The sequence below is a fragment of the Morus notabilis genome, unplaced genomic scaffold (genome assembly GCF_000414095.1).
Source record: "Morus notabilis unplaced genomic scaffold, ASM41409v2 Scaffold205, whole genome shotgun sequence".
Taxonomy (NCBI): Eukaryota; Viridiplantae; Streptophyta; class Magnoliopsida; order Rosales; family Moraceae; genus Morus; species Morus notabilis.
The window spans coordinates 986,439-1,013,464 of record NW_010363285.1 but is presented as its reverse complement, the minus strand read 5'-3'; the positions used below and the strand labels follow the sequence as shown (position 1 = coordinate 1,013,464).

Genomic DNA, 27,026 nt, shown 5'->3' with positions numbered 1-27,026 from the left:
TTATCACCCTAAAAAAGAAAAAAAAACTTATTAAGAAATCAAATTAATCCCTCTTCAGGAGAATCACTCAAAGATAAAAAAGAAAAATCAATAAGGATTCGTTTAATACGAGAATTTAAATGAGAGTGATTCTAATCATGAGTTTAGAACTAGAATATGATTCATGATTTTAGGTTCAAATTATGAATCTGAAACGATGATTTAAAATCAGGGGTTTGAATCACCTTGAATCAAGAGATGAGTAGTTTTAGAATCATGAGTGATTCTGATTTAAAACATCATATTTGATTCTGAATCATCTAAACTAAATATTGATTTTAAATTATGATCTAAAATCACTGTAAACAAACACTGATTTTAAAATATGATGATTATGAATTTATCTACTAAACGCTCCATAATTAAAATAAAAGTATGCTTTACTTTTTTTTTTTACTTGATGAAACATGAAATTAGATTTTAGATTCAACAATTGAACTAAATCAAACCCAAGTCAAATAACATAGAGTAGGTTAAGGCGACATTTGGATTTGTGATAGTGCGAGTTCGGTCGGGTAAAAAAACAGCAAAAGTAAGAATCGAAGAGGAGATATATCAAAGAGAGCAATAATTTTCAGAAAAAAGGAAAAAAAAAATAAAAGATGTGGGAGAAAAAAAAAAGCAGGGTCTCTTATTATTATTAGAGATATAAAAAAAAGCAAATTAAAATGATGTAAAAATGTTGATAACGGAAAGGACAAGAAAGTGAACAAATTTACAGAAACACACCCACCTCCCCACTGTCTCCCCTCTTTATCTCAGGGTCTCTTATTATTATTAGAGACAGTCTTCACTTCTCTCCTTTTCACAACACATCAATTCAACTTTCTCAACCCATGATTCTCATTTTGACCCCCCCCCCATTTTCTCTCTCTCTCTCTCTCTCACTCTCTAATTATTTTAATCACATAAATTAACGAAGTTAATTCAAGTTTATACTCTACTAATCTTTCTCTCTCTCTCTCTCTTATCTCCTTTCAAACACATTGCTTTACCTCTCACACATATAAGTTATAAAATAATAACACATTACATTACATTATTACATATAAGTCCTAGTCTTCTCTCTCTCTCTCTCTCTCTCTCTCTCTGAAGCTTTTTTTGTCAGTTTCTCGGAGTGGAAAAATCCAATGGCGAAAGAGCTTCTGCAACTTCCTGTGCCGGAGCTTCTTCTTCTTCCTCTTCTTCTCCTCCTCCTTCTTCTGCAGCGCTGTCGTTTTGCAGCTCTTTCGCTGATGTCCGTGTCTCTCACAGTCACATTGTGATCTCTTCGATCCAGTTTACTTGTCCTTGTTCAGGTACATTTTGCTCTCTCTCTCTCTCTCTCTCCAACTCTTTCTCTCTCTAAGATTCCGCCATTTTCGGTTTGGACTTTCTTCTTCTTCTTCAATTTTCAAGGTACATTTGCGTTTTCAGGTCCTTGTCAGAGATTTTCCGTGTTCAATTTCATTTTCTTTTCGTCTTCTCCCTCTCCCTCTCTCTCTCTCTCTAAGATTTTTGATTTGTGGTGTGTGACTAACTTTGTTAGATAATTTACCCGTACTCTTGTGTCTCTGTCTCGTGCTTTTTTTTTCCTTCCTTTTTCTTTTTTCGGATTTATAACAGCTTTTGGTTGCTGAGAAAATGTAGGGAAGTAAAGCAGAGTACATTATTTGGTTAGTGACTTTTCTTGCTAAATGAGATCTGGAAAACAAAGGTCTGAACTTAGTCAAGCTGAATACTAACTCTTTACTTCAGCTGATGTCAGAGTTTTGCCTTGAACATAAAAAATTTGTGTCTTTTAATGTAATCATCTTTTTTTTTTTTTTTCCTGAATCACATTTTCATTTCAGCGTACTACTTGAGAGCTTTTGTTTTTTTTTTTGTTTGTTATATATATATATATTGTGAGAAACGGAGTTATTGAGATCAAGATTGTTAAAATAGGTTTTTTTTGTTCATTATTATTATTATTTCTAGAATTTTTTCCTTTGCCTTCAAGGGTCTATCTATTATTTTGGAGTGGTAAAACTGTATTTTCTTGGTTGTTATTTGTTTCTTTCTTAAGGTTAAGAAAATGTGTTTTTTTTTTTTTAAAGATATATGCTAGTCTTGAGTAGCTTTACCGATAATGTAGCTTACTTAGGCTACTTCTTTGCTAATAGCGTTTCATGTTTATGTACTCAAGAATTGGAAAATATGGGTTTGTGGTTATGTGAATGCCTATGCAAGAAGTTGAATCTTTAATGTTCTATGAACAGAGAAAGGGAATACCAAGTTTATCTGATGGAGCAATACGACGTATTAGAGCAAATTGGGAAAGGGGCTTTTGGTTCTGCTCTTCTTGTGAGGCATAAGCATGAAAAGAAAAAGTGAGAATTGTTCTCTTTTTTTTTCCTGTATTTTTTTTTTAGTTTTAACTTAAGTGTGTTGTGATACTGTAATGCATCTTTGGAGGTTTGATTTAATTTACTTGTTTCTATACATTACTTAAGGTACGTATTGAAAAAGATTCGCCTTGCTCGTCAGACTGATAGGTCTCGCCGATCTGCACACCAGGAGGTTGGTAATCGTTGTTTGTAATCCTCTCAACAATTGATATATAATTGGTTCTTTTATTTCCCAGTTGTATTTTTCTCTTTGAAAAATTGCTTTTTAATCCAGTCTAGCATTTTAGATATAGCGTTTTTCTTTTGTGAAAGCTAATCTTTACTAAGAAGCAAAAGGCAGTAAAAGGAAAACGTTGCAGGGTCGAATATTAATGCTTTAGCTAGTTGTTCTATAGCTTGAGTGTTTGATGTGGCATTATGTTTTTATCGATGATACTACATTGACGAATTAACCTTTCTTCTGATTTCAATAGATGGAGCTCATTTCCAAATTACGTAACCCATTTATTGTGGAGTACAAAGATTCTTGGGTAGAGAAGGTATGTGTTGCCTGCCCTTTGTTTCTTCATTTTCTAGTGGCATAAAAGTTGCTTGATTAATTAATTCCCTGAAGCTGGATAAGCCTTCTCTCTTCTGTACTCTTCTTCTTTTCAGTTTGGTGTTGCAATATATCCATTCTCTTTCTCAATTCCCGGAGATCTGTTTAATTATTCTTTTTGTATGATTTTGGTGGACTAAAACTGGTTGCACTGATCCCCTTGTTGTCAGGGTTGCTACGTATGCATTATTATAGGTTATTGTGAAGGAGGAGACATGTAAGTTTTTTCTCACTTCAAATTTAAATGGTGAATTCATCTTCTTGACTTAAAGCTTTTCATAACCCTGCCTTTCTTTGTATGGTACAGGGCAGAAGCTATTAAGAAGGCCAATGGCATTCTTTTCCCTGAAGAGGTTTCCCCCCCTCTTTTTTAGCCAAAAAAAAAATAGAAAGTTTTTTCTTATGGTTGTGGCAAAAATCTAGTTTTTACACTATCCATGTTTTACTTTTATGTATTAGTTGCGAGGAATCCTGTGTTTGTATTGCAACTGACTCCTGAAATTTGACTTTTTTTCAGAAGCTCTGTAAGTGGCTTGTTCAACTCCTAATGGCCGTTGATTACTTGCACATGAGTCATATTCTTCATCGTGATGTTAAGGTCAGTGGCCATCTCTTTCACTCACTTTCTCTGGCATTTTCGACACATCTTGAATACTGATGGCTTCCCGCTACTATTTCAGTGTTCAAATATATTCTTGACAAAAGATCAAGATATACGTCTAGGTAAGTCATCCAATAATGGTCACGTTTTTCTCTTTTTCTCTCTCTCTTTTGTTTCACCCCCGAGGAATTGTATTTGCCTAACAATGGTTGGTCAAATGGTGGAACAGGTGATTTTGGACTTGCTAAAATGTTGACCTCGGATGATCTTGCTCTGTCTGTAAGTAGTTAAAATTTTTTAACTTTCTAAAACTTTGGGTCTTGTTTTTATGTCTATCCTTCTATTCAAAATTACGATTTTGTGTTTCAGGTTGTGGGCACACCCAGCTATATGTGCCCTGAGCTTCTTGCTGATATACCTTATGGTTCAAAGTCAGATATTTGGTCTTTGGGTAAAGCTCTCTTTGTGGGTCTTCAAGTTCTTCCGCTTTAACTACTTTTTGAGTTATTTAACACAAGTACTCCTCTGATCCAGGATGCTGTATATATGAAATGGCGTCTCTAAAACCTGCATTTAAAGCATTTGTGAGTTTCGTCCCTCTGATTCACTATAACCTATAAAGTTCCGAGCACAATTGAATTTCCCTGTAATTTTAAGTTTAGCTGCTTTGCATTGCAAAGTTTGTTTTATTTCTATTTATGGTTAATTATATTGTTATTGAGCAGGACATACAAGCACTGATTAACAAAATTAACAAGTCCATAGTGGCACCCCTTCCAACAAAGTACTCGAGTCAATTGTAAGTCATCTTATCTTTGTCCAACAACTTCTTAGCAGTGTGGACCAGTAGTAAATTTCGAGTTATAGGGACTATTTTGGTAAAATGAAATTAACAGCCTTCCCAAATTTTGAGTGGACTATAAATGCAAGTGACACACACACACAAAGAAGAAGAAGAAGAAGAGAGTTTGTAAAGGAGTGATTGCCAGCTTTAGCAAGAGTTAACCTGTACATTGTTATTAGTTAATTACTAATTTAATAATTGATAATTGATTATTGTTGGTTAATCATTTATTTTTATTTCTATTTCAGTCGGGGTCTTGTTAAAAGCATGCTGCGGAAAAATCCAGAACTTAGGCCAAGTGTAAGTATAATTCTTCTCCAGTCTACATATTCCAGAAATATGTCAAAAGCTTCATATAACTACATGATTTTCTTGGACTTGCTCTCTTGCTATCCATCATTATTACACTACATACGCTACGAATGTAATCATTCATACTGCTTCAAACGAGAAGTCTTGGATCTAAGGAGTATAAATTACATACCCAATTTGTCAATTAAAAAAAAAAAACACTTTCTTTCTGTATGGACTACTCTAATTAACTGAGAGCAAAAAGATGCTGTGTCACGAAAATTTTTAACTCGAGAGCCACGAATTAGGCAAAAGTGGTAGTAGGACACGTGCAAGGGTAAAAGATGATGAGTCACGTGCAAGTAAATATATCGTAATAAATTTTCGGAAAGTGTAGAATACGCCCACAAAATGCGATGATTCTAAAGTGCAATCTTATTACATTTGTGATTTTGATTTGCCATGTTCTGGTTTCTAAAATGCAACGATTCTAAAAGGACTCCCTCTTGGTTATGTTTAAGGGTGAGCTAAGAATTATGTCCTGTATTGGCAGGCTGCAGAGCTGCTTGCCCATCCATACCTTCAGCCTTACGTTCTTCAGGTTCATCTCAAACTCAATGGCCCCAGACGTAGTTCTTTGACAGTCCAGAGGCCTCAATCCAATTACACGCGAAGAACAAGATTTTCGGAGCCCGAAGTTCTCTCATCCAATTATCGGGAGAAGCGACATTCATTCAGCAATGACAGGACTTTGAATCCAAGTATATCTGGAGGTGAGCAAGATTCTCTTTGCTCTACCCAAGAAATACATGACATTCAAAACAATCTGAATCAAAGGTTCACAGAAGTGTCCGTTGGAGACTCTCACAAAGAGCCAGCCACTTTTAGACGGCCAGTCACTTCCAAAACTCCAAATATAGCTAAGACTTCAAGGCTTACTTCATCAAAAGCCTCTGCTACTCCTAAACGATGGAGTGAGCCCCTAAAGAAACTTGCATCGGTAGGATCAATTTGGAGACCCTCTCTCTCTTAGACATGAATCCCTTTCATGAATGCCGGCTTTTCAAGTTCTCATTTTTTTTGTCTTTCATTTATGTTTCCCAGGTGCCTGGTTCACGGACTCCAAAGAATTCTGTCTCAACAACTCGCAGAGCGTCATTGCCATTGCAAACAGGAAGCACTGCAACTCAACAATCCCTATACAGGCCTAATGTTGGCATCCTTCAATATATACAATCTCCTGACGTTTCTGTCAATTCCCCTCGAATCGATAGGATAGCCGAGTTTCCATTGGCCTCGTATGAATACGGTGACCATTCAATCACCAAAGACAAATGCACAATTCAGATCTCTGACAGAGCTTCCGAGAAGCCCAGATTTTCGGATGCATGGCAGGGAATTCAACGCAGCGTCTTTAAGGTAGGCAGGGAATATGGAAGTGATGAAGGCTCTGATCAAAATGCAACTGCTGGGGCATCAAGCCACACCTCATCGGACTTGCGGCGGCGCCGGTTTGATACCTCGTCGTACCAGCAAAGAGCTGAAGCTTTGGAGGGGTTGCTTGAATTTAGCGCTAGATTACTCCAACACGAAAGATATGATGAGTTGGGGGTTTTGTTGAAGCCTTTCGGACCCGGAAAAGTCTCTCCTAGAGAAACTGCTATTTGGTTGACCAAAAGCATCAAGGAAAATACAGTCAAGCAAGAGGATTGACACCACTCTACTTGCTGCCACTTGTACCATAATTGTAATTGCCACGATTTAGGATTCTAAATTCCTAGTTACAAGTTTACTGAGTTCGGAACCAGACACTATTAATCACAGATTAAGATTCTCTGGTTTATCAAATGGGACAAGTTGATAGAGATTTCTAGATATTGTATCTAACCGTCTAACTTCTGCAGTTTTGCAGTTTAGCTGGATTTTATTCAGTGAAGATGTAATCTTGCTCTTCTTTTCTTTCTTTTCATCTTTTATCTTTTTTCCCTGTTCTTGAAATTCTAAACAGTATGAACTTTTATTAATTTACATTCAGACTTGAGCTCATGCATGGCTTAAATTGTTTCATTGTATGACTGAGAGAGCTTCGATACATGAACAAATTAATTTGAAGGAGACAGTTCCTTGAAAGCCAACAATGAAATTGAGCTCGTATATTAAGAACAATTAGGAATTAGTAATATTCGCCAATATCTCTTGTACTGCAGTTTAATCTTTGATTATCCAACGTCTCATGTATCCATTCTGCAGATTCTCATAATTGGCTCCAAGTTAGCAGCGGTTAGAATAAACTGAAATTGGGCTGCATTCACACAAACGCAACAATTAGTAACTATAAAAGAATATAGTTATAAAATAAGCCAAGCCTCGAACGTAAAATACGTACCTCATACGCAGAAAGAGACTCGTGAAAGTGGGAATGACTAATTGGAGTAGAATCAGAATCATACTTGCTGTTTCTGAAGGAACTTTTAGTCTTGTAGAGTCTGACAAACCAGGGGTCATGATTTTCGCTGCCGCTATCGTATTTGCACTGCGAAGATGAACGTTTCATGACCGGATCATCCAGAGAGAAATGCATCCCATCAGCAATCTCCGTCTGCTTGTTCTTATGTTTCATGCTCCATTTGGGTCTTCGCTTTGGTTCACTCTGTGATCTGACTTTAGCCCTTGAAGATTCTGTGTTGGTCATGTAGTTTGGCGAGAACCGATAGCCATACGACATGGGGTCTTGATAATTAGGCTCTTGGCGAGTGAAAGAGGCTGTTCTTGGGTCTGCTTTTATGGTCATGTAACTTCTTGGACTGTTTTCTGCTGTACTGAAGCAATACTCCTCATATTGATGTCGTTTGGAGATCGAAAGAGGTTCAGAATTAAGTGTCGTGTTTATCCTCTCAATTTGCGCATGATTGAGATGATCACTTGTACTTTTTGAAATCTGTCGAGTTTCATTTGGATTTATACTGGCTCTCTTCTGCATTTATAAATAATAATAAAAAAAAAGATCATGACATTTCAGAGAATTAGACAGTTTGACTGTTTAAGTGGTTGGTTAAGTATTCAACCACATATATCCTAGTTTGGTTGGTTAGAAAAAAAAGAAAAATCTATTTAAGTGGTTGGTTAAGTATTCAACCACATATATCCTTGTTTGGTTGGTTAGAAAAAAAAGAAAAATCTATGTCTGAAGAGGAAAAACACGAAAGGCTAAACTCACTCTATTATCATGAGGGAAACCGTTCTCCATTGATGATTGACTTCTAACAACAATCTGTGCTTCCTCTGCCATCTGAATTCTATGAACACGAGCTCTAACTTGAATCGACATCAAAGCGTGCATGCGCTTCAAAGTAGATGCTGTTTGTTTCCTCACTATGTGACCCCTTACAAGTGCTTGTAACTTCACTAGTCCCTTTAATGCGTGTAATGCTCTTCTTGCCTGAAACAACCATAATCCATCAAAAACTTGGTTAAAACTTTTGGTCATTAAAGAGTTATGGGAAAAAGGGTATGCAGTTTGCACCAGATAAGATCGAAAGGCAGCTTGAATCTTGGTCGCTGCAGCATTTTCGACGTGTCCTCGAATAGCCACCAATGCCTCAATATGGTTCTGGCGAGCCATGGATTCTGCCGGAGCCTGCACGGGGAGTTTACTGGCGTCAATTGAGTCAAACGACTTGGAAAGCTTGTAGGATGCTCCTTTTCCTGATAATTTCCTAAAGCTCCATTTTTTCCTAACTTTCGGAGTTCCTGGTTGGCTCTCCATCTTGGTAGATTGATACTCCAGAGAAAAGGCAGTATTAATCTTCTTTTTGTCCTCCTTTTTCCCCATCAAAAAGTTCCTCATCCATTTGCTTGCCTTTCCCATCTTTGTTGCAGAAACTCAAGTGTCCCACTTCAAAACTAGTACCAAAACAGGAAGAAAATACCCTGCTCAATACACCCGTCTAACTTATATAGGACAGTGCTAATCTTAAAAAAATGTGATCTCTGTTGACTTGTACAACAATACAGTACAGAGTAAAATCTTTTTTTTGTTTAGGACTCTCCCACGTTGAATATTTGTCATATGCAATTATTTAATGGTGCGGCCTGCAGGAGTTTTTCCTTATTAAGCCACTTGCCGCTCTAGAAGTGAGTATAACTTGTTCATGGTTTAAGAATTCCTAGAGATTTTGTTTCTTTAGGAGTCGTCAAATGGAAACAGAGCTTGTGTTGTATTTAATTTTTGTTAGTGCATGCCCGTCTTGATGTTACAAGTCAAAGGACTCACTCCAAAACCGACCAGTTTTTCCAACTTCATTCGGTGAAAGAATTGCGAGTCATCTGCTACATTTTTGTTTCTTCTGAAGGCTGAACCCAGGCACCAAGGGTCAGATTGCGTAATTCTTCTTACCATCAGTCACCTATAGTAAAGGTTACTCTTTTCTTTTTTTTTGCCCCCCCTTTAACAATGGAGTTACAATCACCGTCTTTATTTACCAAATGGCACGATGGTTGACTATTTTTTTACTGACACAATTTTTTAAGTGAATAGAATTATCACGGACAAGTGGTGGACAAAAAATAGAAAAAAAAAATGGAAAAATAAGACAAATAGCTTGTAGAGTGTATGAGTCTTGAATTTTTAAACCACTTTTACTCTTAATTAATACCTTTAATCAAATATTAGTCAAAAAAATATTAGTCAAAAAAATATTAATAAAAAATAAAAGATAAAAATTCAGACTCTGTGCAAGATCAGTAATTTTCTCTAAAAAAAAAATAACTGTTAGTTGTTACCATTCTTTCGTTGACTCAATATACTTGAACTGAAATGCTTTCAAGGCCTCGATTGATCACATAGGAGTCGAGAAATACACGTGCTCAGAGACAGGTCAGCAAGATGCAATACATCGCTTCACTTGTTTCACAATTCTCTAGTTTTGCAGTCCAAAAGCAGAGTAAAGTACGCCATGAGGCCAAAAAGCATTAGAGGAAACGTCAAACCCTAACAAGACCAAAATTACTTTGGGCAATGCTTCAAGAACAATAAACCCCAACGTTTTAATCTTAAACATGCATTATCATGAAGTTAAGTAAATATGTAAACCTCACCAATTTGACCAAAACTCAGTTTAGCCTAACTAAAATAACACAAACTGCAAACGACAGTTCTAAATTTGGGGAATTATTCATTAGCCTCTCAGTGTTGTGCTGGCCTCAAAAAGTCGAGGGGAACTCGTCTTAAAATATTTGCCAGTTCTTGAACAACTGAAGATCTCCTACCTATCATAAATCCATCTGCACCACAAGTGATTAGAAATCTTATAACAGACAAGATTAAGAAACAACATATAACAGCAAAGCAGGAGCATGGCACCTCTAAAATTGACATTCATACTAGAAAAGAAGCCTTTGGGTTATGACTTAAGCATCTCAAGATGAATGGTTCTAAGCAACTTGAGTACCTCATAACAAGATAAATATAAAAAAAAAGGTTACAGGCAGTTATCTTTCATAAAAATTAACTTCAACAGTCACTCTTTAGTTGATCTGACAACAACTATGAAGCATCTATCACTAGTACTATGGTTTCTCCGGATCTCAGGAAAAATTCAACAAATCAGTTTATAACAAAGCTCTTCAAAAGTTAATTCAACAGCCCAGATTTTTTATTTAAAGGCTCAAAAGTACGTTTTCTTCACCTTTAATCATCTAAGCTTCTGCTTTCCACTGCTCCTCATTGCGGCCTCTTTGACCTTCTCCAAGTAACCTTCAATAGGAGGAGTAAGAGTTGCCAAGTAAAGATCTTTTGGGGCTGTAGTCGGATCCGGCACCAATGCAGCTGCCTTCAAATGATCAGGCAATGCCTCAATCGCATCCTTCTTCATTCGTAACAGCGTCGACTCCGCTGCTTGTTTTGCCCGATGACGCCTCATCAAAATTCTACTGTACTCCTTAGCAAGCCTCTTCCCATCTTCAGCCGTGAGTTCATACTTAGGTATCTCATTCTCATCAACCAAACCGAGGGTTATCAGATCCAAACCAGGAGTCCCGATAATCGCCGGTTTCTCAGAAACCCCGAGTTTTTCCTTATCTTTCTTCAGCATCTCAAGCTCCCGCTGCCGGTCCTTGCTAATAAGCCCCATTTTCTCCCTTTCCGCTTCGCGCTTCCTTTGTTTCGCAGTCAAGTGCCTAACAGGCGTGGGAGCATTCAAGATTTCATCATACATCTTTTCAAGCCTCTCCTTTTCACTGTTCCCTCTCCCTTTACCTTTAGCAGCAGGCGGCGCACTGCCTTTTCTTATAGTCACCTTATTCCGCTTCAATGGACCAGCCGCTTTCAGCTTCCCTTTGCCCTTGGCAGTTCCACTCACAGAGCATCGTTGAAGGAATTGGTGGCTAAAAGATTCAATAGACGACGATATGGGTTTCGATTTCAAGATTCTTATCATCTTAACAGATGATAGTTCTAACCTAGATTCTTCAAGTAGCTTACTTCAAGATTACTGCATCCAAAGTAAACAAGCAATTACCAACAGTGAACTATACATATTCAAAACAACCTTTTCAGCAGAAGTCACTTAGAATATACAAAAATCAAGACAAACACTTTGTTTTCGATTCCTTAACATTATTTAAATTTGGAATCTTCAATCTATCATGGGAATTTTCATGACTATATCAGCACCCTTTTTTTTTTTATGCGTAGAAGAAAGTATCTATTAACCAATAGATACAATCAATGGTGAAAGATATCAAACCATTAAAATGTCTCTTTCTATCCTAAAAGCAAATGAGGATAAATCATGTATCGTGAAAACAAAACATAAAAGATTTATCAAATTGCTTGGAAGAAGAAATGAGACACAAGGACAATTATCTGAGAATGAAAAGCCAAATGCAAAACGGACCTGAAAAATAAAAAATAAAATAAATAATTAGGATATATCTTAAATTAGTGGCATGCTTAAGGAAAATAAATCGAAAATGTACTTATCTTGAAACCACAGTCAAATTTCCAAAAATTGCAATATTCAACCAAAGTTGATTTTTTATTTTAGTGAGTGGGAGTAAGGAAGGAAGGCCTTCATTACCAGCCTCTTTTTAATACATAGCAAAGTAAAACCCTTTAAGGCAATCAAAAGCGCTAAAAAACAGTAAAAAAATAAGACTAGTTGTAATAAGAAATAAGCGCGGTTATTGACTTTTGAAATAAAAGTAATTAATGAAATGTAGTTATCCTAATAAGGGGAAATTTTTTTAAATGTTTCAGAATGAAACAGAAGGAACATTTTTAATAATCCAAAAGTAATGGTCCATATTAGCAGAAATCTGCAAACAGGATAATAGTAATAAGATTTAAAGTTAAAAAGAGATTAGAATTTTATATTTTTTAAAAGAATTATAAAGATGAGAAAGTGTAACTTATGAGGAAACTTAAGTAATGTAGCATTTAGATCTAAATCATCAACTTTTTGGTTATTTAATGATAAGAACTAAATATAATCATAAGAAGTTGTCATCATAATAACTAGATAATATGAGTAAAACTTTAAGAAAAGTACTGTTGAAACACCCATAAGAAAAACTATTTAAACTCTTACATGAAGAGACTAGTGAAACTCAAGAGGAAAGAATATTACACTGACTAAAGAAAATTGCGGAGTGCGAGAAAAACATCAGTTGTAACAAAACAGAGAAAGAGAAAATCTAAGAGTAACGTATTTTATGATACAAGACAATGACCTAAATTATTATATATAGATAAACAGCAACATGTATAGCAGAATTTGAATCAATAGGAAAAAAATCAATTAGGGTAAAGGAACAAGCATAAAACCATCGCATAATGCAACAAGTGCATAAACTAAAGAAACACCCAGATAAACAAGGATAAACTCAAAGATATTCTAGGAAAAAAAATACCATATAGTGGGAATACATATGGATTACAGAAGAAGCTCCAACCCAATCTAGTTGCCAAACAAAGAAAGAGGAAAATAATCCTAATCTATACAAATCATTAAAACCATTCACACAGTACTTAATCCAAACACTAAATCTATAACATATTTTCATCAGTATCGATACTACTATTACAGTGTAGACATAAACTAGTCAGGACAACATAAAAGAAATTGTAGAAGTTTACTACTGTTTAATGTGACGGGATGATAAAATACATTGTACTTTGCTAAAAAAAAAAAAAAATTAATACATTGTACTAAAACAATCAAATTATGCAAAATAGTACCATACTCTAATTGAATTACCCAAAGAAAAAACAAATTTACATAAACAAACTTCTGAATGTCAAAACAAATTCTTAAAATAAAGCCAAATATGAACAAGCGATGATATTTTAAAAAATACTTGTAAAACCATGAGATGAGACTCAAACCGAGAGGATCCAATTAGTGATTAAAGGCAATGCTACATTAGAACCGTATAGAATCACTTCCAATCAAGGGAGATCGGAGATATGACTCAGTACCAAACAAGACTTGAACACAACTTCGAAGATGGGAGGTTCGTTGAACTCATCGATTGAAAGGTAAAGTGGCATATTTTCCATAGGCAGAACAGAAGACAAAATTGATTCGATTTCGACGACAGATAAACCACAACAAAAGAAAGAAAACGGTTTACAAAGGATTCAAATATGGAAGAATGTCCATGTTTTCAATTAAGGTTACATAATAAACTTAAAAGAGACAGGATTTGTTAGATTTCCCAATCCCAAACAAACATATCGAAAGTTTCAATAAAATCAGAGAAAGAGAGAGACCTTTTCGAAATAGAGGCGAGGAAGGCATGGACCAGAATGAGAGCAATCGAAGGTGGCGTTACTTCCAATTCCTCAGGGGGTTTCTTTGAAACTCAGCAGAACTCTACCCGCAATTCCTCCGATTTTATTTGTGCCAAGGCCGGGCGTGAGCGGAAAGTATTATTCCAAGATTAAAGACGACAACTTTACCAGATTCTTAGACAAGAGCAGCGAAACCGAAGAAGAAGATTGGCTTCGGGTTGTGCTGCTGTAAATGTAATGGGAACCCTAGTTGTACCAAGGATAGAGAGAGAAAGAGACAGAGGACGATGAGTTTTACGTATCGTTCTCTAAAAAAATATGCTTTGTTTTAAAAATTTTCAAACTTCTCAGTTGTTCTTCTTGAGGCAGTTAATAGCATATCAGCAACTATTTTATTTAACTGATAAGAACCGGGAAATTTGGGACTTGTAACCTAAATTGGGCAAATCTGGTCTACAACGAAAACTATTGCCAGACGATCTAAATTTGCCTACGATTACCCAACTTTAAGGGAAGAAAAACGAAGCGAATCAAAGAAAAAGAGAGAGAAAACCACAAGATGAAACGGAAATGATAAGAGTACCTGGGAAGAATGTGACTCGGCGGCGAAAATGGCGGTCGCGGCGGGTTTAGGCGACGGAGATTTGTGAGTGTCGTTTGGAGACGAGGGCTTTTGGAAGGTACAAACTACAGAGGGAGAGCAAGAGAGAGACTCGGAGATGGTGCAGAGATAGAGAGTAATGTCGTTTCACCTCCGACTATCTGGACTGGACCTCACTTGCATCTTTTGATGGGCTTTCTCCGAATACTTGGAGCGACTATAGTAGAAATAAGCCCCTTTTCACCTTCTGTTAATGGGTAATCTTCATTATATTCTTAAAAAAGAGCGCGAGTCAAAAATTTTACTTTTTATTTTTAATTAATAAATTTTTTAGTTAAATAATTACATTAATAAAAGAGTATTTATCAAGACTAAAGGATAAAAGATTATGCACTCTTAAAGGTAAATTCTCTATTTTTTCCTTTGTTAAATAAATAAATAATACACATAAATAGTAATTAGTAAAACACTTGCGTTAACCATAGTGCAATTGTATAATATTGAAATGTTATTGTTGCTCCAGGGTACACAAGTCTTGTAAGATTGATAGAGGAGTGCACAATCCGAAACCAACATTTATTGATTAAAAAGTACAATGCGTGGAAATTTTATGAGTGTGAAATCGAAATGCAACAAATCTTTTGAAGTATTTTAAAAATAACAAAAGCTATATAGTGATTATTATAATGATATTCATGTTTACGCTTTAAAATCACGTACTCATTATTTTAGTGATATTAATTTTTGTTCTTTATAAAATATTTTAATTTTTTTGCTATTTTTAACATCAATAGTGAATTTTATGTCTGCCTAAAGTCTAGTCTTAAAACTGTTGGTGACAAAGTTCAAAGAAGATGTCATAGTGTTACTTATACCAATACCACAAGAAAAATGAAAAAAAAAAAAAAAAAAAAAAAAAAAAGGTTTTTTTTTTAATAAAAACTCTATAAAAAAAAAAATGAAATAGAAACTACGCCTAGTGGTAGAAGCTTCTACACGCTATTGGCATCATAGACTTTGATAAGCATTGAGAAAATATGCACCAAATCTAATATGCCACGGTCTATAAATTAGAATAGAGCATCACATGAAAATTAAGGACTGATTTGTTGATTTAAAAATTCCTACACGTCATCCCTCTGTCTGTTTTCCGTTTGAATTGGGAAAAGAATTATTGTTTATTCATCGTCCATTTCCCTTGTCTTTCCGTTTGTTTGGCTTTTGGGGTCATTATATTACACTATACAATAGATGAATCCATTGACTTTAGAACCTATAAATTTCTTTATTTTGTCCATCTCTAGAAACACAACTTTCAATTCCTTCCTCTTAGTCTTAACCAACCAAAAAAAAAAAAAAATCAATTTCTCGTAGCTTATGGAATTTCGTGGTAAAGCGGCAATTTGGAAAGGGAAGGACACGGAAATTATGGGCCACGGAGCAACTAGTTCATCTCATCTCTTTCATAGATTTGGAAGTCTCAAATTAATACTCTTTTATGCTTAACAATAGCCGAATAACATAAACATAAAACAAATAAACAATTATATATTGTTGTAATTCCATTATTTGGAGTTATTTATTCTCCATGGAAGGCATAATTACTCGGTTTTGATTTTCAGTTGCGAATTATTATTTTTTTAAGTGAACATTTAAAAGAAAGAAAGAAAGAAAGAAGGAAAATGAAGGACGATATCCCACAAGTCTGTAGTTTGTTAAAAGTGAGAAGCTCCTTTCTCAGACCGCTACTTCTTTTTTATTATTTTTATTTTTATTTTTTAAGACTTGCTCGCCGCCCAAACTTGTTTAAATTAACACGTCCTAATTAACTGATATCTCAATAAATAATATATACCGTGTCAACGACATTAAATTAATCAAATCATTTCAGAAAGAAGAAACACATATAAAATCCCAATTGGCAATAATTGATTGATTTATTCAAAGATAAGAAGAGATCGGTGTTGTTAATTAATTTCACATGCAATATATATTCGCATTAAGAAAAATAAATAAATAAATCTACAAGTAATCTGTTCCACTTCAGCAAAAGTCTAAAAGAGAAGCTTCTATGATAAAGATAGCTTCTCGAAGTGAATTTTTATATTTTCGTCGTTTTGTTTGAATAACAAGCGAGCTTCGACATCTTAAGAACTGATTAATATATAAATATATATAACTAGATATAGGCCATAGGACACAAATATCATCCTCTTCCTCTGTTCAAACTTCAAATTTTCTATCTCTGTATCTCATCTTTCACCTGTGAAACAATCACAAAATGGCTTCTTCTACTTCCTTGGCTTTTCTAGCTATGATTTTGGTAGCTCTTCCCATTACTGCTTTTGGGGACCATTGGGATGACATAGCTCCTACAGCTGCTGGTTCTTCCTTACTCTATCTCTCTTTTTGTGTCGCGTTTATTCATATCGAGATTGACGTATTCAAATAATTTCGAGAAATAATTCATCTTGACACGATATCTCTATTGTAGTGAATTGTTACCATGTCGAAGTGGATTTATTGAAATTTAAATATATACATATATATACATATATATATATATATATATATTAAAACCACACCCATATATCTTAATACGAACAAACAGTCTAGCTACCGAATGTACTTATGTCTTACTCCTGCTTATTATGTACTAATTTAGTGTTGTGTGTAAATTATAGAGGAGATATGTAAGGATGTAGACTGTGGAAAGGGAAAATGCAAAGCCAAGTGGAGCTTACCATTAGGCTTTGAGTGTGAGTGCGAATCGGGTTGGAAGCGAAACGACCAAGACGGCGACGGCGATGATGATCAGAAGTTCCTTCCATGTGTAATTCCCAACTGTAAGCTCTCTTTACTCTCAAGCCTTCTAATTTATCTCTTTGGTCTCTTCTACAATTATTCATATAGTTGTTTGACACTGCATGTGGGACATGATTCATATGAAGCCTAACAATACTTGCATTAGAAGAAATAACATGATTTGAATGTTCAGCAATTAATTCTATAAAGAATTACTAAACATTTTTTGTTTTTGGTGTTCAGGTACTCTTAACTACAATGGTTGCCAGCCAGCTCCACCTCCAGTCCCCGAAAAGGAAGTTCCAAAAAATAAATCTTTCTTTGATCGTAATGATCATCTTCATCTCAAGAACTTGTTATGATTTTCTTTTCTTTTTTTTTTTTTTTTGGGTTTTAGCAGTAAGTAATTTCTTTTTGTGATTTTGTAGCTTGCTACTGGGCCTACTGTGGAGAAGGGAACTGCGTAAAGAACAACACCTGCAATTACAACTACAAGTGTGAATGCAACTCAGGGTTCTACAATCTTCTCAATAACTCAATCTACCCATGCTATAGCACATGTAAGAACACTAATGACTAATATCGTATATTTCTAGGTACAAGGAAAAAAAAAACAAGTACTTTTTGTGACTAACTAAATGGATTTTTGGATTTTTTTGGGATGTTTTTAAGGCACACTCGGATCCGATTGTTCAAAGCTTGGGATAGTTGCAAATTCTAGTTCTGATGGGGATAAAAACAACCAAGGTGAGATCAGATGTGAAGAAAGCAGTTTCATTTTGGCACTCAAGTCATTATATTCGAGTTTAATTTAGAAACTAGTGCTGTTTTTTTTTTTATAAAAAAAAATGTAATAATTGAGGTGTCTACAGTCTAATTGACGGATTTATTTTTTAAGGTAAAACATGATTTTAAAAAATCTTAATGGTGGTAGGTGGGTCAAACACCTTACCTTAGTCATGGTTAATGTTGAACTTTTCACGAGTAAAATTGGCTTGTTCAATTCAAAGAACTTGTAAATCTTTTCAAACAAGACATCTCTTCGCAGTTGACTTACGCAACATTACTATCCTACGGTGCAAATTCTACCTAAAAACATATTTCCTTAACTAAACAAACATTCAAAAAAGCTGAAAAAAAAGAAACAAACAAACATTCAAAGAAGTTGTTTCATTTCTTTCTTTCTTGTTTCTCAGGTACATCATTTCTGCCAGGAAAGTTCCATTGGATGATCATATTCATGGCGTCCTTCGGTTTGGTCCTATGGAAATAGTATGTAAAGTTATGGAATATGATTGTTGTGTCAGTCAGCTTCTAGTTTATCTCATACGTGTTTTCACATAGATTATTTCACTCGATCATTGGTATATTTAGGCTGCGAGATTTTTCTGTATAAAAGCTTGATTTTGTATATGAATAAAAAGGCCAGAGTCATTTGTTGATGATGACTAGTATTCAGTACATTATTATGTACGATGTAGAACATTTGTTAGATGTCGTATGAGTTGTGAGTATAGTGCCTGTTTTGATTGTCTTGTCGTATTCGGTACATTATTATGTACGATGTAGAACATTTGTTATGACTTATGAATATAGACGTATAGTGCCTGTTTAGGTTGTCTATGACTAATGATGCATCCCTTTTTCCTTCTCTATGCGTTTCTCTTTTAAATCAATGAAATTGACAAGGCAATTACATTTTGAAAGTTATGAATTAGGTATTCAAAACCATGTCAAGATCTATAATCTAGAAGGACAATACTCACCCACCCATCTATCATCTATCCAAAACATTAAACACTTGCTTTTTTAAGGAAGAACATATCGCATATCTATCCAACCAGACAAGTTTCACATGTATCATACACAGCATACCAAAGAACAATAACTAAAAAGCATAACTAGTTAAATTATCTGGGTAAAAGTCATTCTGCTAATTAGAGCTTGTTTGGTAGGAGGGAAAAGTGGAAGGAGGGAGAGAGGTGAGGGGATTAGCAGAAGGATTTTAGGACTTATAGTTGTTTGGTAAGAGCGATAAGAGGAAGGAGTGGATTGAGAGAGTCAGAGAGGAATTCCAAATCCTTCAAAGATATAAAGAGATGAAAAGAGAGAATCCATTCTAAACACAATAAGAGAAATAACATCTTTCTCATTTTCCTCAATAAGAGAAATAGCCTTAGTTATGAGCATTGTTATTTATCATTAATAGTGATGCATCCATAGTCAGTAAAAGAGAACAGTCACGTATCGAAAGGCACAATATCTAGTTCAATTTTAATGTACTGCTACATATGCAGTGGTTGTATCACCAAAAGTGAAAAATATCATTTTTCTTTAGTTAGAGTGTGCCTGCGGATTAGACTCAGACAATGCCTAATGAAAAGAAGCCTTTATAGATGTGCTTAGTTTAAGTACACAAATCATATTCATAAAGCACTTCTCTCGCTCAAAACACTAACTAATTCATCAATCTTCGGTTCTGACAAGCAATATGAAGTAAGAACTATCAAATGACGTTTTCAAAACATAGCCAATAAACAGTTTTAGCTAAACGCGTCAAGCTAAATAGATGTTGAATTCATTCCTAAGGTACTCTTACTTGGAGCAACAATAAAGTAATAACGTGTTCTGTGCATCTCACAGTCTGAATCTCAGTACAAATTCCCTAACCAACAATGAACAAAGCCTAATCAAAATATATGAACTCTTGCCTCCAAGAATATCCCAACACTCCACTACACTACATTGCCTAAGCGGATTATTCCAAAACTAACTTAGGCCAAAAGACAAGCTGCCCACATTTAACCATGTTAAGATGTTATGAGGGAAAAAAAAAAAATATATATATATATATAACGTTTCATCATCATTGCTCAACAATACCAAAAAATTTATAGTAAGGACAAGTATCACTAGTATTATTCCTTTTCCCAATGCCCAACAATCTACAGAATATCAAAACTTGCAAGCAAGCAAGAAGTAACTATTGAACAACAACAATAAATCAACAAAAAAAAAAAAAGAGAAGGCCTTACAGAGAATTCACTCTTAGTTTCATTCTCACTTGGTCTGGACATCAACGCCATTAGTCCCAGCAATGATAACTGCAGTCGCCATATCCAAGAACAATCCATGTTCCACAACCCCTTCCAACGCCGAGATCTCCTTCCCCGCCGCAATGGCGTCCTTAATCGGTGTCTTGAAGTACAAATCCACAATGTAATTCGAATTATCAGTCACGTAAGGCTTCCCATCGGAATCCAATCTCAGCTTCGCGTCAACGCCTTCTTCCTTGAACAGCTCCTGCAATCTCACCAAATTATACTTCCAACAGAACTGCACGACCTCTACGGGCATGGCCAATCCGCTCCCGCCGAGGCCTTCGACGAGCTTCGTCTCGTCGGCGACGACAACGAACTTGTCCGACGCCGCCTCGACCATCTTCTCCCTCAGGAGGGCACCTCCGCGACCCTTGACGAGGTTGAGGTCGGGGTCGACCTCATCGGCGCCGTCGATGGCGAGATCGAGGCAGGGGTGGTCGTCGAGGACGGAGAGAGGGATGCCGAGGGAGCGGGCCTGTTCTTCCGTCCTTTTAGAGGTGGGGATTCCGACGATGTCGGAGAGTTGGCCCGTGCTGAGGAGTTGGCCCAGCTTGGCGACGACGAAGGCCGCGGTGGAGCCGGTGCCGAGGCCCAGGACCATGCCGGATTTAACGTACTCAACGGCCTTGTCGGCGGCGAGCTTCTTCAGGTCGTCTTGGGTCAGGGCTGGGACTGACTGAGCTCTGGTGGTGGAGGTTGGGGTGCGTACGTTAAGGGGTCTTGGGGTGCGCAGGATAAGGCGGGTGGTGAAGGAAGAAGAAGAGGCATTGTAGTGGTGGTGGGTGGAGGAGAGAGAAGGAGGTGAGAGGAGAGATAATGAAGAGGCCATGGAGATTGAAAAGTGAAGAAAGGAGGAAGAAAGAATGTGTGAATGTGAATGGAAAAAGGCCGGACCTTTTTGGGTGAGAAGTTGCTTTGGTTGGTTGGTGACTTGGTTTGGGTAAGATAATTGGAAGGTGTATGTGATTCTGTAACAGCTTAAGAATATTCTTTCTTTTCTCTTTTGTTTTTTTTCCCCCTTCGGGGGGGGAACATTGCATGGTAACATTTTATAACTTCTGTTGAAATTCAATAAAATTTATAGAATATTATAAAAATAGTAAAGATAACGTAGTAATTATCACAATAATGTCATGTTTTGTATTATCTAAAGGTATATTCATTATTTTAATGATATGAAATTTTGTCATTCACGTAATGTTTTAAGATTTGTACTATATTTAAACTCACTATATGTGTAAAGAATAGGGTGGCAATCTTTGTTTGTCAACCCGTTTAATCGTATCAAAAAATATTAATTTAAACACGATCTATTTATTTAACGTGTTAAAAATGTCAACACAAACATGACTCATTTATTAACTATGTTAATCGTGTTAACCCGTATAACTCGTTTAAATTAATATATTGAATAAATAATTAATATAATAATGACTTATTTAATATGATCGTGACAAGTTTAACATGTTTATTAGTCAATTTATCTTTTTCTTTAAGAAAAATATATAAATTTCACCTACAAATATTAAAATTCATATTATTTGTATTTCATATGTCATATAAACTTTCATGTTAAATCACATATCATTAGATTGCATATGACACATATAGTTAATTGTGTCAATTCGTATTAAAAGGTTGTCATACCCAGAATTCTCACATACTCGTTGGCCAATGCATTTCATGATATTTTAACATCATGCATATGATACATGAACACTTAGTCATTTTATATGCAGTTATTTGTCATAATGGTGTACATTATAATTTGAAGTGAATTATATGTTTAATATGTTCATTATATAGGCGAATGACTCGGGGTTGCCAAGAGAAGGATCCGATAAGTTGGAAAATGGACAACAATTTGTTCTTAATAATATTTACAAGAATTACTAAGTGAAAAGTAAAATATGGAGTCCTAATGGGGCTTTAAGGCAAGTTTAATGAAAATGTGCATATTGGTGTGATGTGTGGAAAGGTATGGACTTGAGTTAATGTGACAAAGAGACTACTTAAGGTGATTCTAAGGTTGAAATAAGGTTAAGAAATGGATGATGATAAGGGTTTAACGATCATGTTACTTTAGAAGCCCTAAATTAAGCATATTTTGGCATTTAAGTTTGTGGAATCAAATTGAGATTTTATTAAGGTTCTAAAGGAATTATGGATCCTAATAATTAGGGTAAGAATGAAATAGAAAGTGATTATGTTAGATGTTTAAAATTGAATGAAAAATATGGGAGATGTAAAGTTAGGATTTGTCACGTACCGAAATTTCGGTGCAAGCTCATACACCAAATTTAGTATGCCAAATGATTGGCTAAGATCTTGTTCATACTTTGGGAATTTGTGTGAATGTTGTGTGCAAGAGAAGGCGGTGAGAGAGCTACTTAGGTGATACTCTACTTAGAGGAGAGGAGAGTACTTCATGGTTAAGTAATTAAGGTGCATACTTGTCTCTTTAAAGTGTTAAGCAAGGAGGTGAAGAGGAATTAGCCCCAGTATCTTCTAGTCTGACCCTCATCTAGTTCCAAAGTGCTTCTCTAGCCATTTCTTAAGAAAACCAAAGCAATTCCAAGTGGCTTGATGAAGGATTGATCATAGGAACACCAAGAGATTGAAACTAGTGTAAGGGTCTGCTCCAAGAGTTTATAAGAGGTTTAGGAGCTAATCATTTGAATTGGAGGTGGGAGACTCACAAGAAAACCTAAACTAGATCAAGATTAAAGCCCATAAAAAGATTGGAGCTAACTCAATTGGAAGATGGTGGTTTAAAGCTTGTTTTCTTGGACCTGTCTAGATTCAGTTGTTCACATCGGATCCACCAAGAGGAACCTCAAAGTCATACTTTCTGTCATACGGTGCGAGGTAAGTAGAATATCACCTGTATCACCATAATAATTGTGCATAGTACATTTGTGATACTTGATTATGTGATGTATATGTATAATGCATAAAGTACGTACATGGTGTAAAATATAAGAAAATGCTATATAAGTAATGAGTTGATAAACTTTCACCAAAGTAATAAAAGGAGTGATAATTTGTAGTGATTAGTAATTAGACTAAAATAATCCCGATGGGGATAGTAAGGACCACTAAGTCTCTGGGAGACATATGATATTTATTTGGCCATAAGGTCTGGGACTACTAAGTCTCTGTGAGACATATGATAATCATTGTGAAGGCCATAAGGTATGAGACTACTAAGTCTCTGGGAGACACATGATGCTATTAATAATGGCCACAAGGTTTAAAACGGTAACAAGTGAATAATTAATGTTATATGAAATAGAAATGGAATAATAGGAAAGGCTGAAGTTAAGATGTGATGTTATATGTTCAAATTGCTTATTCATGCATATATTCTACTTACTGGGCTCTAGCTCACTTATTTATGGTGATGCAGATGAAGACACATCCTGGCATTAGATGTACATTATTTTGGTGGTTGGCTAGCGTCATCCTTAGTACCAGGACTTTTGTATATAGACAATGCTTACCTGTTTGAGGCCCTGCGTTACTAACTATTTACTATACTCTTGTTTTGTTTGTAAGAACTGTCGAATCTATTTTTGGGATATGTATTATATTGTATATACGGGACATTAGTCAAAAGAAATACTAAAATCATGTTTTTGTACCATTACGCAAAGAAAGTCTTAAAAAGTTCAAATTTGTCTCACATTTTAATATTACCAATCTAAAGAAAGCTCATGGTAATTTAAAAACAAGTTTTAAAAGAGTAACGACACCTAGCATAATTTAGTAATTTTAAGGTTAGACTAGGTGGGTGTTACAGAGGTTAACCCTAATCTAACCCATATATTAATCGTGTTAATCGCGTCACCTAATTATGACTCAAACTCATTTATAGTAAATATATACCCACTAACTTCATGCTGTTTTCGAGTCGTGTTTCGTGTCATGACCCAAATTGTCACCCTAGAGCCTCATGTGTTGAATTTACCATAAGAAAATATAGGTAATTTCTACTAAAAAAATATATGTAATCATGTAGCTCTTATAAATTTAGTAAAAATTACTGAAATTATCTTTAGAGTATATGAATCTAAAATTTTATCTTTTATTATTGATTAATACTTTTTTGATTAATATAATTATTTGATTAGAAATAATATTAATTAAAAGTATTTGTCTCATTTCCTCTTTTATTTAATGTAAATATAAACGAGGCCGGTTATGAGCGACTGAATTCATATTATCCCTTAAATAAATGGGTTTGCATCCCTATGATGGGGCGAGATCCTATTTACCCCGACCCTTTTACCTTCCTAGTCCTTAGTCACCATTATTTTGGAGTTCCTCCGTTGACTCCCAATTGAAACTCAAAATTGGCACTTCCCTTCTCATTTGTGGTCCCTGCTTTCTTTCTTAGGTACCCTTTCTTTTTCATCTTCATTCCTCTAAAAATTGCAGTACTGTTATTTTTGTATTATAGACATTGTAGGGTTCTTGTTTTTATTTCAGGTTTCATGGTCTATATTGATTATATTCTTAAGTAGCTTTTTCTTATTTTGTATTCTATCGGTTATTAAGTTTTAGGCAAAATAAAAAGGAGTCTCGTCCCACATCAGTTTGAAAACAAAAAGTCACAGGTTTGAATCTTGCATAAATACCCTATAGTCTTTGCTGAAATTACTCTACTTAGAAACATTAAAAATATTAGTTTTTTGCTCTAGGTAGTTAGTAAGTGTTTGGATAGAAGGCTGGTGTATTTGTGTCATTAAGAGTGTGAGAAAAATCTATATAATTATAAAAGATAAAGTATGTGTCATGATATTTAGTGTTCTAAGTGATAAGTTAATTCACTTTTCAAATCTCAATGACAAAGAGGAAGCTATTTATTACCATGCTGGTAACATTGTATTCATCAAAAAGCTCACCTTTGAGTGACGGTGACAAAGCAAAGAAACTAATATCAAACATTGTATTCATCAAAGAGCTCATCTTTGAGTGACGGTGACAAAGTAAAGAAACTAATATCAAACACTGATTGCCTATTTGCATTGTTGTTGATGACGCATCCGCATCCATTTTTTTCTTTAACAAGCGTGTTGCCTGTTTAATTTGAAACTTTTGAACATTGTCTTGGTTATTACTTACAAAATCAAGTTGATTATATGAATTTATAAAATTTTACTTCGGTCAATAATTAACTACTATTTTAAAAGTTAAAACCTTTGGTTGTCACAAAGACTCGAAGATAAGTTTTAATTCTTAACTAGCAGTCGGCCCTTAAAAATTTTAAAGAAATATCATGAGTATGTAATATTATAATTTAAAATTTTAAATGGGTCCATTCGTTTCGTAGGTTCGAGTTGAAAACTTGGATTAAAAATTAGACAGTGAATCAATACTAGATAAAATATTATAGTACAAAAAATTGAATGTAAAATTTATATAAAAAAAATACTGTAACAAAAAGTTTGAATTGTAATTCAAATTGTAAAATGAATGAACCGATAATTAGTCATATGAGATATAAAATGGGATAATAATAAAAACTTCCCTTATTAATTTTTATTCCTTTTTCTAGATGTGTTATTCCTCCCCTTCTCCCATTCAAAAAGTGATTGTCCACTCTCCTAGACTAAAAAGGCCACGAAGTGAAAATAATGAGAGCGTTTGAAATTCGTTCTAAAATAATTTTATTTTTTGTATGAAAATGAAAATGAAAACGTTTTTCATCTCAAACAGAAATCATTTTTAAAAATGAGTTTGATAGTTTTATCAAGAGATTATTTTCAGTATAAAAAACCCATTAATCTCTCTCTCTGCTCTCGAGAGGAGAAAATGAAAACAAAAAATGAAAAATGACTAAAAATCATTTTTTTTCTCTCATTTTACACTAAACCAAAAAATAAAATCTTTGTCATTTCATTTTTTTGTCTTTATTGCGCCAAACGCCGTTTTGAAAACGTTTTCATTTTTTCTTTCTCAAAAAACATGAAAAATAAAAACGGGATTAATTTCAAATACAACCGCCTTTTCCATGCCCACGTGAACATTGCGTTTTAATTTGTACTTCATTTTTAAAATTTTTTTTTTATTATCTCGAAACTATTTTGAGATATAAAAAGATAAAATTATTTTTATTATACAAATTTATTTATTGACTATAATTTAAAAAAATTAAATATTTTTTTTAATTTTTTTTCTTTTAAAATTCTGATCAGTTAGTAAATTTTATTGACTATAATTTAAAAAAATTAAATATTTTTTTAATTTTTTTTCTTTTAAAATTCTGATCAGTTAGTAAATTTTTATAATAAAAATAATTTTATCTTTTCGCATTTAAAAAATAAATCTAAGGTAATTTTGTTTTTTCTAAATAGTAAAAATACCAACATAAAATTTAAAAACAGATCGTACCACTTAAATTTCGATACAACAGGCGTACTAAATGAAAATTTTCCTGTAATATATATTCATAAGGCCCTCTCCTCATTCCTTCTATCGCTTTGCCGTTCAGCCAAAACTCCCCGTTACTTTTTCTTTGGAATTCTTTCCTTTTTCCACCAGCCATGTCTGCGGAATCAGCAAGCGCAATTCCAAGAAGCCAAGTGAGTATACCCACTTCCGATTTTCTGTTTTACCCGTGTTTTCTCTCTCAGAAAGCTATGGAAAATAGAACTTGGTAATGTAACATACAGCTGGGTTTTTAAGGGTAAAGACCCTCTTTACAGATTCCCAAAATTTCTTTTCGTTTCCTCAAAGTTCCAGGCTTTGAGCAAGTAAGGTCAATCTTTGATGGGTTTTTTTTCCCCTAATTTTCTGGTACTCAATCTTGTGATGATCAGGTTGATCTGTTGGACTTCATAGACTGGTCTGGGGTTGAGTGCCTCAACCAAAGCACAAGTCACTCTCTTGCCAACGCTCTCAAGCAGGTGATTTTCACCCATTCCAGGGTTTTGTGTGCTCCTTATTTTGTATATGATTTGTAAAATAGAAAACCCATG

General features: G+C 34.8%; 6 protein-coding genes across 9 annotated transcripts in view; 3 read left to right on the top strand and 3 right to left on the bottom strand.

The window, feature by feature from the left end:
- Positions 1 to 960: 960 nt before the first annotated feature.
- LOC21407331 (serine/threonine-protein kinase Nek1) lies at positions 961 to 6,651 on the top strand. Of its 2 annotated transcripts, none has more exons than XM_024169436.1 (15): positions 961 to 1,337; positions 2,280 to 2,390; positions 2,514 to 2,580; positions 2,882 to 2,947; positions 3,177 to 3,223; positions 3,314 to 3,359; positions 3,524 to 3,604; positions 3,687 to 3,729; positions 3,837 to 3,886; positions 3,977 to 4,058; positions 4,142 to 4,191; positions 4,333 to 4,406; positions 4,700 to 4,751; positions 5,296 to 5,742; positions 5,847 to 6,651. In XM_024169436.1, exons 2-15 carry the CDS (start codon positions 2,305 to 2,307, stop codon positions 6,453 to 6,455), a joined length of 1,800 nt encoding a protein of 599 aa, XP_024025204.1. In that variant the 5' UTR covers positions 961 to 1,337; positions 2,280 to 2,304; the 3' UTR covers positions 6,456 to 6,651. The 2 variants fall into 2 exon arrangements, with proteins under 2 accessions (XP_024025204.1, XP_024025205.1); XM_024169437.1 differs by lacking the exon at positions 961 to 1,337 and adding an exon at positions 1,644 to 1,694.
- Positions 6,652 to 6,795: 144 nt separating this feature from the next.
- LOC21407330 (protein IQ-DOMAIN 14) lies at positions 6,796 to 9,582 on the bottom strand. Its single transcript, XM_024169438.1, has 5 exons — positions 9,525 to 9,582; positions 8,266 to 8,645; positions 7,960 to 8,181; positions 7,129 to 7,716; positions 6,796 to 7,044 (listed from the first exon to the last, which is right to left on the bottom strand). The coding sequence occupies exons 2-5, from the start codon at positions 8,608 to 8,610 to the stop codon at positions 7,024 to 7,026; spliced, it is 1,176 nt and encodes a 391-aa protein (XP_024025206.1). The 5' UTR covers positions 8,611 to 8,645; positions 9,525 to 9,582; the 3' UTR covers positions 6,796 to 7,023.
- Positions 9,583 to 9,628: 46 nt separating this feature from the next.
- On the bottom strand, positions 9,629 to 14,330 carry LOC21407329. 3 transcript variants are annotated; one of them, XM_010104006.2, is made up of 4 exons: positions 14,120 to 14,330; positions 13,516 to 13,782; positions 10,430 to 11,233; positions 9,629 to 10,025 (listed from the first exon to the last, which is right to left on the bottom strand). In XM_010104006.2, the coding sequence occupies exon 3, from the start codon at positions 11,177 to 11,179 to the stop codon at positions 10,436 to 10,438; it is 744 nt and encodes a 247-aa protein (XP_010102308.1). In that variant the 5' UTR covers positions 11,180 to 11,233; positions 13,516 to 13,782; positions 14,120 to 14,330; the 3' UTR covers positions 9,629 to 10,025; positions 10,430 to 10,435. The 3 variants fall into 3 exon arrangements, with proteins under 3 accessions (XP_010102308.1, XP_024025207.1, XP_024025208.1); XM_024169439.1 differs by having other exon boundaries at positions 9,629 to 10,010; XM_024169440.1 differs by lacking the exons at positions 9,629 to 10,025; positions 13,516 to 13,782 and having other exon boundaries at positions 10,040 to 11,233.
- A 1,905-nt stretch (positions 14,331 to 16,235) lies between these two features.
- Positions 16,236 to 18,563, top strand: LOC21407328. The gene is made up of 6 exons (XM_010104005.2): positions 16,236 to 16,521; positions 16,822 to 16,983; positions 17,186 to 17,269; positions 17,371 to 17,502; positions 17,615 to 17,689; positions 18,139 to 18,563. Exons 1-6 carry the CDS (start codon positions 16,419 to 16,421, stop codon positions 18,213 to 18,215), a joined length of 633 nt encoding a protein of 210 aa, XP_010102307.1. The 5' UTR covers positions 16,236 to 16,418; the 3' UTR covers positions 18,216 to 18,563.
- LOC21407327 (probable ribose-5-phosphate isomerase 3, chloroplastic) lies at positions 16,992 to 20,989 on the bottom strand. The gene is made up of 2 exons (XM_010104004.2): positions 19,978 to 20,989; positions 16,992 to 17,060 (listed from the first exon to the last, which is right to left on the bottom strand). The coding sequence occupies exon 1, from the start codon at positions 20,870 to 20,872 to the stop codon at positions 20,003 to 20,005; it is 870 nt and encodes a 289-aa protein (XP_010102306.1). The 5' UTR covers positions 20,873 to 20,989; the 3' UTR covers positions 16,992 to 17,060; positions 19,978 to 20,002.
- Positions 20,990 to 26,500: 5,511 nt separating this feature from the next.
- The window catches only part of LOC21407326 (PITH domain-containing protein At3g04780), a 3,478-nt gene continuing 2,952 nt past the window's right edge, over positions 26,501 to 27,026 (top strand). Inside the window, exons 1-2 of the mRNA XM_010104003.2 lie at positions 26,501 to 26,630; positions 26,868 to 26,954. Coding sequence (XP_010102305.1) covers positions 26,592 to 26,630; positions 26,868 to 26,954 — 126 coding nt within the window. The 5' untranslated portion in view covers positions 26,501 to 26,591. The remainder of the gene's footprint in view (positions 26,631 to 26,867; positions 26,955 to 27,026) is intronic.